The sequence below is a fragment of the Lasioglossum baleicum genome, chromosome 3, assembly GCF_051020765.1.
Source record: "Lasioglossum baleicum chromosome 3, iyLasBale1, whole genome shotgun sequence".
Taxonomy (NCBI): Eukaryota; Metazoa; Arthropoda; class Insecta; order Hymenoptera; family Halictidae; genus Lasioglossum; species Lasioglossum baleicum.
In genome coordinates this window covers 3,111,810-3,122,327 of record NC_134931.1, presented here as the reverse complement: position 1 = coordinate 3,122,327, position 10,518 = coordinate 3,111,810, and the positions used below count along the sequence as shown (strand labels likewise).

Here is a 10,518-nt window from a genome sequence, read left to right as displayed (position 1 = left end):
TTTCGAGCAGGTACCACAAAATTAAGGTTAATATCGCATCAAGAATATACTTATAGCCATACGTCTTCTTAATCCTTTTAAACTACTTGTCGCTTTGAACTGGATCTAAATCGTCCGATGCTTTATTACGAACTCTTGTTCAATACTTTATCTTATTTGTTCGATATGTCTTTTACCATCTCGATTAAAACATTTTTTGGAATATGTAGCAGCGAAACTTTAAAACGTAATTTTTTTATTATTAGTACATCTGATAAAAACAAAAATTCAGTAAAATCTATGGAATTCGGTAGCAGCCAGTAGCAGCTAATTGGGGTGAAAACATGCTTTCCATCGATTGGTGGCGCCACTGACATTTACGTTAAATTTAAAATCTCCTTTTTGAACAAACATAATATTAAATATAATTTTGAGAACACATTCTTATAATATATTTTAAATTGTTGTCGAAATACTCTCCTCTATGTTTAATATAGTAAAAATTAAAGACCTTTAAATTTTTAATTCATTTACATTTTTTTTTATTGATTCTTTATGCATTTACGGCTTCTAAAAATTAAAAAAAAATGCTAGAATATAAAATTCGATGTATTTCTATCCACTTCAGAAAATAAGATTTTATTCGTTCCCACTTTCTTGAAATTTGCCTGTGGAAATTAAAAATTGCATAAACATTCGTGGTCTACTGATGACTTATGAATCATTATTATATGACTATTATATATGACATATTATGACTTTTATGAATGAATATTGTTATGAATATTGTTTTTCTTTTTTATTTGTTCATTCACAGTATTTACAAAAATTGTACTAAATTGGTTCCAGCGATGTCTTTTCATAAAAATGAGGAGCTAACTCCAATAACCATTCCGGCTGTATCACAGTTATATCCTTCATGTATGTTTTATTGGTTTGTAAAACTTCACAAAAGAGTAACCTTTCAGAAACAGATAATTTAATAAAACATGTACAATGCGAATACACAAAATGAAGATATTTAAATTCATATACAAACCATTGTGGTTGTTGAAGGGTATATAAACAACTATTTGGATGTATGTATAGATCTCTGTTACCACGCACAGTCTTGTACACTCCAGTGTAATGTAAATACGCGGCTTTTGGAAAAAGTCCGGCTGTTATACATTTCAAAATTTGTTGTACGTTTCCTTACGAGACATAAAAAAATTTCATCGTTAATATAGTATGATTTATATATAATTTATCTGAATAATTCACGTTATTTACCATTGCTAGAGATTAATGGAATGTCTAGTTTCCTCATCATAGAGCGCATTTGTGTTCGAATTTCGGTGGCACGACGTAACGCTTTATAATTAAGAAAATTTTTCTGACACCAGGCAGATATTTTATTTTTCTCGTAAGCAGTATACACATTGAGCATAGTTAAAAGATCGCCTTCTTCGACTTCGAATTTCCTATGCGCCACTCTGGCTTTTACAGCAGCCTGACCTCCGCCTGGTCTTATGAATACATTTTGTACTTGAAGCATAGCAAGAATCGTTGTGAATTCTTCCGAACATCCCATTTCACCTGTACACAAATGAAATAATTTAGTGAATTATCTATTACGATTAAATTGAATTATAAGTGAAATAAATTATGAAAATCATAAAAATATTAACCTGATACTATAAGAGATTTTGCTAAAACAGGTTCTAATGGCATCTCTGCCATCGTGATTCCTAACGACATTGTTAATTCTCCATTTCTGTCTATTGCGCCCAATGCATAAAGCAACTCTAATCCCACAAGAAGATTTTTGCTCGGTGGAGCCGAAGGAAAATTAAATCTTAAGACATTATCGATGCCTAAAGCTTTCAATTGTAGAATGGCTGGTGTCAAGTCGGAACGCTGCATTTCTGGTGGCATCGCTTCGAACAGTTCAGAATATGCTTCTTCTGTGTACAATCTGTAAAGGAAAATCGGATATGAATTTGATAAACATAAGCATCAGATTGTAATTACGAAATATACCTATACGCTTTTCCTGTTTGGACACGACCTGCTCTACCAGCACGTTGGTTGGCAGAAGCTCTCGATACAGGGACAATTACCACAGAATTGGTTTGTGTTTCCGCCTCGAACCAAGGAATTTTAACAAAACCGCAATCAATTACTAAACATAAAATGCAACATCTCGATTACGCTTCGTATTACATTTATTATATATAGACATATACTAGGTTCCTGAAACGAAAGTAATTTTTAATTCAATAGTTCACTCCATTTCGTATGTTTCGAATGTTTTGATGTTAAAAATTTCTTGATAGCATTTCCTTCCTAAAGGATGACATTATTACGATAAAAATAACTGAACTTTACGTGACATGATTTTATCTTTACCATAAACGATGTTCGGGATGGTGATGGATGTTTCAGCTATGTTTGTTGCAACGATTACTTTACGAGTGTCTTTGGCTGCCCTCCAAAATACTTTCAGTTGTTCTGAGTTTGGAAGAGATCCATACATAGCCAGGGGTAAAAGTTTCACTGAAAAAAGAATAGCATAAGCAATAAGACGACAGATCCTCACGATCTATCTTAAACAGTTATATAACGTCGTACATTCAACCGAGCATCATCACGTTGCTCGAATGACCGTTTCAACTACATATATGTACATGTACTCTTCAGGTATATACGACAGAAATCATTTTGAGCATTGCACACAAAATTCTACTCACGTTTGCCTTCTTGTATAAGTTTCGCATGCTCTGATAAAAGAGAAACTGCCTGATCCACTTCGTCCAAGCCTGTGAGAAACGCCAAGATATCCCCCGATTCTTCATTTTCGTGGATCTTCAAAACCGTGTCCACAACGCTTTTAACGTAATTTGCTACTGGTTCTACAAAACACGCAAGAAGTTTAATATTTTAGTGAAATAGATTAAAGCAGGCTTTCAATTGAAAATTACCTTTTGCATAGAAAATGTCTACTGGATAAAGCCGACCCTCGACAGTCAATATAACTGCAGTATCTTTGGTGGAGTCCCTTGTAGTGTTCGTGTTGAAAAAGTCCCGAAGTTGTTCGGCATCAACCGTGGCGGAACAAACAACAATTTTCAAGCTCCTGCGTTTCTACAACAGAATTACCGAGAACTTTTATAACATTTCCCACGACAGTATTATCTAAAGGAAACAATAGAAAGGTTGTAATAATTCATTTACCCGAATTATTTTTTTTAGAAGTCCCATTATGATGTCGGTCAACAGTGTCCTCTCGTGTACTTCGTCTATAACGATAACGGAATAATTCGTCAATAAAGGATCGCCCATAAGTTCGCGTAGAAGAATTCCTTCTGTCATGTACTGTAAATATAGAACAAATATATTTGATCATTCAAAATCGTTCGAAACACATAACAACAGCAGATATTAACAGAAAATGTTAGATTATAGCTATTCAATGTAGTATATCAATTAAAACGTAATGTGAAGCTGATACAGCAATATTTTAAAACAGTATCAGTTTTATATTACATTTAAATAGTATAGTTAATAGTAGTTTCGTTCAGTAATTCTACATTTCGAACACTAAGCTGATAACGATCCGAGCAATTGAAAACTCCGGAAATAAGAATACCGCAGAACATCCGGAGATAAAATATGAATAAGAATATACATTCTCGCGTAACACGTTTTATTCGAAGTCATCTTAGAAATTGTTAAATATGAAAATGAAAAATTATTCTGTAAGTAATGGAACGGAGATAAAATATTTAAATAATTTTACCTTAATTCTTGTTGTTTCATCTACACAATTGTCAAAGCGTATAGAATAACCGACTTCGCTACCTAGGACGCAATTACGTTCATCAGCTACCCTGCTTGCCAAAGAAGTAGCTGCAACCCTTCTCGGTTCGGTAATACCGATCATTTTTCCATCTGCGCACCATCCTGCCTCAAGGAGATACTGTAATAATTTTACAAATATAAATATACACGAATTTTGGTCAAATATTTAAGAAAAGTATACATTTGGAATGTATCAATACTTATAAATCCACTCAAATCGGCGAAAAAATTGTTGGAATAAATTATGTTTTGGAGTTATTAAGATCATTAATTTTCCGTACTGTTTATCGGTGAGATAAAAAATTAATAATGCAAATAGGATATTAAAGTTAAAAAGGAATCGCAATTTAAACTCGCGAGAGCGTTGCCATTTCTAATCAGCTACTATGATCGTCAAATAGGTATCGACTACGTCACGTGCAAGGTAACGATAGCGAAAAAAGATATGCTGCAATTCGTATAGAAATTTTTTCAAAGGTAGTTCTGCATTGGTCTGAAAATCGTATTTATGGTGCGAGCGAATATAATCCTTGGAAATAGGAGAATGAAAGATATTTGGAGCAAGGACAACGGAATTAACAATGTGCTTATGTAAGATAACTAAAATTATATTTCTTCACAAACTCTCGATAACACCGTTAGACATTCATGATTGTTTAAGTGCAACGCGAATATATAAGTGGATCTCCTCGCCTACCGGCGAATTTCAATGTTAGCATGACTAACGCAATAACGTTAGAATATTACGCAGTACATGTAATACGTCATTGTAGTTTAGTATCATATTTATATAGGATTTGATCGAAAGCTCGTTACAATGGCTTATGTACGTTAAGAACGTGTTATGTGAGATCGGAAAGCTCACAAGTGCTGCAACTATAGTTGCATATATGGAACTGGCAATTCTGGGGCATATTGGTAAATAAAAGTAAAGGTGATACGTAATCTATTATATCACGCGGATAGCAATAATAATCAACAGATACATTGTACATTATTCAACCCATATATTTATAACATAAATTTATACACGTACATATATAATACATACATATAATAATTCAAATTAAATGACTAACATCAGAAATGCAGTAATTCTCACACCTTACATTAAACCGTAATGGAAATACACCAGAAGAAAAAAAACGAGGCAAGAGTATGAAATGCACATGAATGAATTTATTATCTGTGTGAAAAATCTGTTACTAATTAACATTATTGTTTTATAGTAGTAACATTAACCCCTTAAAGAAGATGAATTCAATGAAATATTTAAACAACACCGTTGTATACATCACAGAGATAAATAGATATATGCAGATACATGTATTAATAATTATATTGCAAAGTTGAAAACTAACTAGATATCGAATAAAACGAACAATGTTTAACGCTAAGTGTCCAATAATTTAAATAAGTATTAATATTTTATTTAAAAATGCAATGCACAAGATAAAACTTTGTTAACTCTTTAACACATCTAGCATAAGAAATTACAACGATAGAGTAGTAAGATATCATTACATAAATATCACATTAGTATAACACATTAGTAAACCATAGATAAAACAAAGACATTATTATTTATAAGTTAGCGTTTAAGGGGTCAATGTATATTTTCATTTTTTATGTGTATCGCATATATGTATCAGTTTGTTATTTATACAAAATTTATACCGAAAAATATAACGTATAAAAATTTTTGTTCGGAATGTTATCCATGTAGATAAGTGACTTTGTAAATTTCAGTATATGATTAATCATAGTTATCATATATCGCTGGTAATTTATAAATGTGGAAAGTGAGCTTTCTCAAGATTCATATTGTCATGTTTGGGTGAAAACATTAGACGAAGAGGTATCTTCGTCGATAAACGATGGTACTCCTTGTACATATGCGTAGGCCCGTAGAAAATGAAATTCAGTTATGTAAACAAGCAGCAATATGACTATATACGAGGACCATCTCACAAGTTTCATATATTCTCTTACACGATCGAAAAATATCGCCAAAAGCACGTAATCCATGACAGCATGAAAATTAAAAAATTTCCAGCAAAGGATTATGATCCAAAATGACAAACTTCTGAATATAGTTGTCTGTTTGGCATAAAGGTGTTGTTTGGTAATTGACAGCGTTCTATATTCAGTCTCAAGGAGATCTTGGTACAAATATATATATCGATTCCAGGCAGCACTGGTCAGGAACAAATGGACGGTCATTAGTAATATATTACGAAGCGCTGTATTTGAAGTTTTTGATATTGCATTCCCAGGTTCGAGAACCGAAGAAACAGGTAGCTGTGGCAGCTTATCGTATCCTCCGCGTCTGCTTGAATTACGGGCAAGAAATTGATATAGGCCAATCAGTAACGCCACGCAACCCAAAGCATCGCAGACACCATCAACAATATAGCCAGACGAACCAACATCCGAGTGTTCGCCATAGATATTTGCTCTTTTCCTAGCAACATGCCCATCTAGATCGTCCAACCATGTTCTTGCTTGGAAGAATATTACACCTAAGCGTCTATGAGACAATGAATCACTGGAAACACATTTGCCAGCTATCACTGCTACTAACACATGGAAACAACTGATTGCATTTGGCGTGACCCATGTCCAACAATTGCTTATTTGTAGTAGATTGTCCATAATCGCTGCGAGAGGACTCAGAAGAAAATAATTTGGGTAATCTAGCATTAATCCTTTCACCGTCACTGTACACAGCGGATTAATATCACAAGGTATGATCGAAACATATTGCGTACCGTTCGATACTGGTCTTACGTTATAATTTTGTATTCTAGAGTACAGTAAAAGATCCATTCCAAAGAAGTACAATGTCAATAATATAAAAATTATTAGGAACAACCTGCTAACTAGAGTTGTTGTACCAAACATTTTGTATAATACTTTGGCACTTTTGTGTTGTCAGATTTATCTTATCGCATGGTATCACACTTTTTGTAATAGATTGAAGTATATGACATGCGATACAGATAGATAATCCGGCATTGCTGCTAAATTTTTAGAGATATCCCCACTTAAACGTGTTCAATACTCTAATACATATGTTTTCTCAGTGATGCATAGAAGTTCAAAGAAACTGAAGAACGATTTCTCTTCTTCGTTCGTCATCATTCCAGAATAATGATATTCTGTTAGCAATTATATATATTATATTCTGTTAGATAATTAGCAATTATCACTGCTAATGCGATCAACTTTTGAACTCGTCACGAGATACATCGAATTATTACGCTTGCGTCTGTAGATCTGTTATTATTACTTTTTAATTATTTTAAAGATTTTATAGTAATAATCTTTTTTGTTTCATGCTATTTCCAGATTCTCCAGTAAATTGATACGACCGCTACAATTAAATAGTGGTACTTCACTTTACAACTTAAGATGCTGTGACGTTCAGAATATCTTCATGAGACGCGGCTCCACATGGTTGCACGGAATATTGTATATTTTGATTAATTAATGAGCGTCGTATCGATAAACAGACGTGTTACAAATACATATTTCATTCAACATACGTTTCTCTTTCTTTCTTGTATCTCGAATTTATTCTGATCAGAATAACGTTAAATTTCTGTGATTGTAAAATTTCGGTCGCACTATTGTCACATAACTTTTTTCAAATCGTCAATAGTGAAATGGTTGATTATAAAAACTGTTATCTCTTGTTGTTTCCTTTTACGAAACATGGCTCCGTATAAAATAGCTCAGAATAACTGTATGAGAGTCACGATGACAGGTGAAATTCACAAACATGTATTAATTCTTCAAGCAGGCGATGAAATATTGTAAAAACTTGTGTAAAGTACGAAGTTGACAATAGAATGGCGAAACAGTGGAATCACAAAATTTCTAATATGCGCGTGCGCGTACGCGCTCTATAAATTACAGAAATAATTTATACGAGGTTTCACCGGTGTGTAGATACTGCACAACAAATTAATAAACAATAATCATAACTTAAACTTTGCTAAAAAATATACGGGAAACAATAATAACAAATTTATTTCGCATATATCGAAATATAAAGCCTGTTTTCATTATTATCGCGAACTATAGCAAAAACAAAAGACTAAATAGATAAATTCAACGATTTTCAAGTATTATGTGTATAATTTAATATTAAATTACCATTTATGAAAATGCACAATTAAGCCAATAAACATTTTATTTATTTCACTGTTTGAGCACTGCGAATCGAGATTTACTTTATACTTATACTTTATACTTATTTTTAATATACACAACTATACGTATTTATATTAAATACTTACGACGCCTGATCTAATTATATAATGCTGCGTGAAGTAACAATAAAGAATTTTGTGCAACAAAAAATATCACTTAAAATTGTACTGCATAAAACATACCAGATGTTTGCTTTAAAGATAATATTATTGAAAATGTGTTTTTGCTATGAACAATTATGTTGTCATTTAATATTTAGTTAATTCATTGATTACGAAGCGTTCAGGGAATGATGTATGCCGTCGCGCAGCGCAATGGTGGCAATAACCGTTCCGATATGATGCACTACTGATACACGACACACTACATTACGATCACTCACATGAATTCTTTTTTTATTATCTTTCACTCGTATTAATTAAAAACGTAATTCCCAAAAATAAAATATTCAATATTACACATTTTTTAATTCATATTTTTCTCGAAAAAAATTGCCATGGATTAAATTCTTGAATGACATTCAAATGCAATGTACAACTTTCCACAAATCGAAATATTATCGGTTTTATTTTACTATAAAATCGGAGAATCACTTTATATGACCAATGTATGTATATAGAAAATTGATGGGAATGAAATATTTGACTATAGTGACTGTCGATGCTTGTACCTATTCCAACTGAAGTTGTAATTTATAAAACCATTACTTATATATATTGAATGAAAATAAATTATATTTATTTCAAGCTTGAGTAAAAAGTAAATATTACAATGGATTATACGATACTTATTAAAACTATGTTGCTGTGTTCATTCTTATAAATCATAATGATTTGATAAAATTAATTCTACATTTACCTGCGGCAGTTGCGTACTCTTTCCACATCCAGTTTCTCCAATTAAAACTAATGTTTGATACTTTTCTAATTGATAAATAATATGGCTTCTATACTTGAATGTAGGCAGTCGTTGACGTTGCATATGAATTGCAAGCGAATGATGAGCATTGTACACAAATTGCGTAGACGAATGGGCATCTATATCAGGTTTATCCTCCTGCCATGTGCCGTCTCCTACAACAATTAATAAAGAAATATAATTGTTTATTAGTATGTTACATGTATGAAGTATAAACTATTTTTCAAAACAATACAAATTAGTATTTGAACAGGTTATATTATACACTATTTTGTATAATGATATTTGTACAAAGGATATATTATTACATGGTGTAAAATACATCGTTATAAAGACTATATAATTAGATGAAACTACAACGATAACTTACTGTCATGACAATAAACATTATACTAAACATTTACATAGATGATAAATCTTACCGGGTTTTAGGAAAATTGGTTTTGTAGTCATTTTGTGTAACTATGTAGACAATATGACGGGAAGAAATTATTTCTGAGACATGTCATTCGCTTGCAAACATATCAAAATAATTATTAATCACACATTGTAAATGTATACACTACTGACACTAACATAGCGGCCACCAGCACAAACTATAGAAATAAAATGTGCTGAAATGTGCATAGTGCTGTGGATTTTCTAAATCGTTATTTCTCCTAGAGATGACGCTCTTCTCTACTAAAATATTTCAGAGTATGTGTACATCAATGTACATTTGAATTCCGCGAATCAAAAGCGTCATACATCAGCAAATTCTTGAGTTTCGTTTGTCTTTTGCAGCGGTCTAGTATTTCATTCAATCAAGCATTTTGTACTTTGAATTTCTATAAAATTTGTTAAATGTATATATTCATTTCAGTACCGATTCCAATGCGCAACATATTATAAACCAGTTGTTAATATAAAAATGCACGCTTAATTTTTATTTCTTATATTTTCTACATACAACCATATAGAATTCTCATATTTTATATAACCATATGTAAATTTCAAGGTTTAAATGTATAACTTTTCACTAAAATTATCAATGCAGTATTTTTTATTGCTCAAAATTTAACATTCAACGTTTTCGCTCACCAACATTTCTATACATACTAATACAAATTATTACATATTGTCATGTATTTAGATTAAAATTAAATGTGTATAATAAAAGAATTTCTGTAAAATATGATTTACATTCGACGATTAAATGGTTTTTTCTTCTATAGTCTTATTTTAAAGATTAAATCATTTAAATTATGTATTACATTATAATATGTATGCACCAAAATATGTAGTAATTCGTCTATTCTGTTACCGTGTTGAAAGTTAAATTGTACATAAGTTATGTATATGTAAGTGGTGTGAGATGGGTATGTTTGATGTAAGGGTTTACAAACAAAATTAACTTTCTAATTTTTGTCAGTAAACGTTATAATCCTTGGGCAAGCTTTGTTTACTTTAGGAATGTATTTTAATTTTCAGAAAAATATTATTTCTTTTATTTCTGATATGAAATATCTATGTATATACGCATACAAAGAACGAGAACTCTCGATAGAACACCTTCCATTT

At 31.6% G+C, this 10,518-nt stretch overlaps 1 protein-coding gene and 1 pseudogene across 1 annotated transcript; both read right to left on the bottom strand.

The window, feature by feature from the left end:
- Nucleotides 1-763: 763 nt before the first annotated feature.
- Nucleotides 764-10,441, bottom strand: LOC143221978 (putative ATP-dependent RNA helicase DHX35). Its single transcript, XM_076447749.1, has 12 exons — nucleotides 9,381-10,441; nucleotides 8,899-9,113; nucleotides 3,761-3,940; nucleotides 3,196-3,336; nucleotides 2,943-3,105; nucleotides 2,712-2,873; nucleotides 2,371-2,517; nucleotides 2,002-2,143; nucleotides 1,650-1,936; nucleotides 1,252-1,557; nucleotides 1,019-1,172; nucleotides 764-940 (listed from the first exon to the last, which is right to left on the bottom strand). Exons 1-12 carry the CDS (start codon nucleotides 9,409-9,411, stop codon nucleotides 814-816), a joined length of 2,055 nt encoding a protein of 684 aa, XP_076303864.1. The 5' UTR covers nucleotides 9,412-10,441; the 3' UTR covers nucleotides 764-813.
- On the bottom strand, nucleotides 4,807-7,206 carry LOC143221984 (ceramide phosphoethanolamine synthase pseudogene; annotated as a pseudogene).
- Nucleotides 10,442-10,518: the final 77 nt, after the last annotated feature.

Coding starts and splice junctions, on each gene's coding strand:
- LOC143221978 (XM_076447749.1), bottom strand. CDS start 9,411: ATGACTACAAAACCAATTTTCCTAAAACCCG. Junction 9,114..9,380: donor ACCAATTTTCCTAAAACCCG/GTAAGATTTATC, acceptor TAATTGTTGTAG/GAGACGGCACATGGCAGGAG. Junction 3,106..3,195: donor TTCTAAAAAAAATAATTCGG/GTAAATGAATTA, acceptor ATTCTGTTGTAG/AAACGCAGGAGCTTGAAAAT.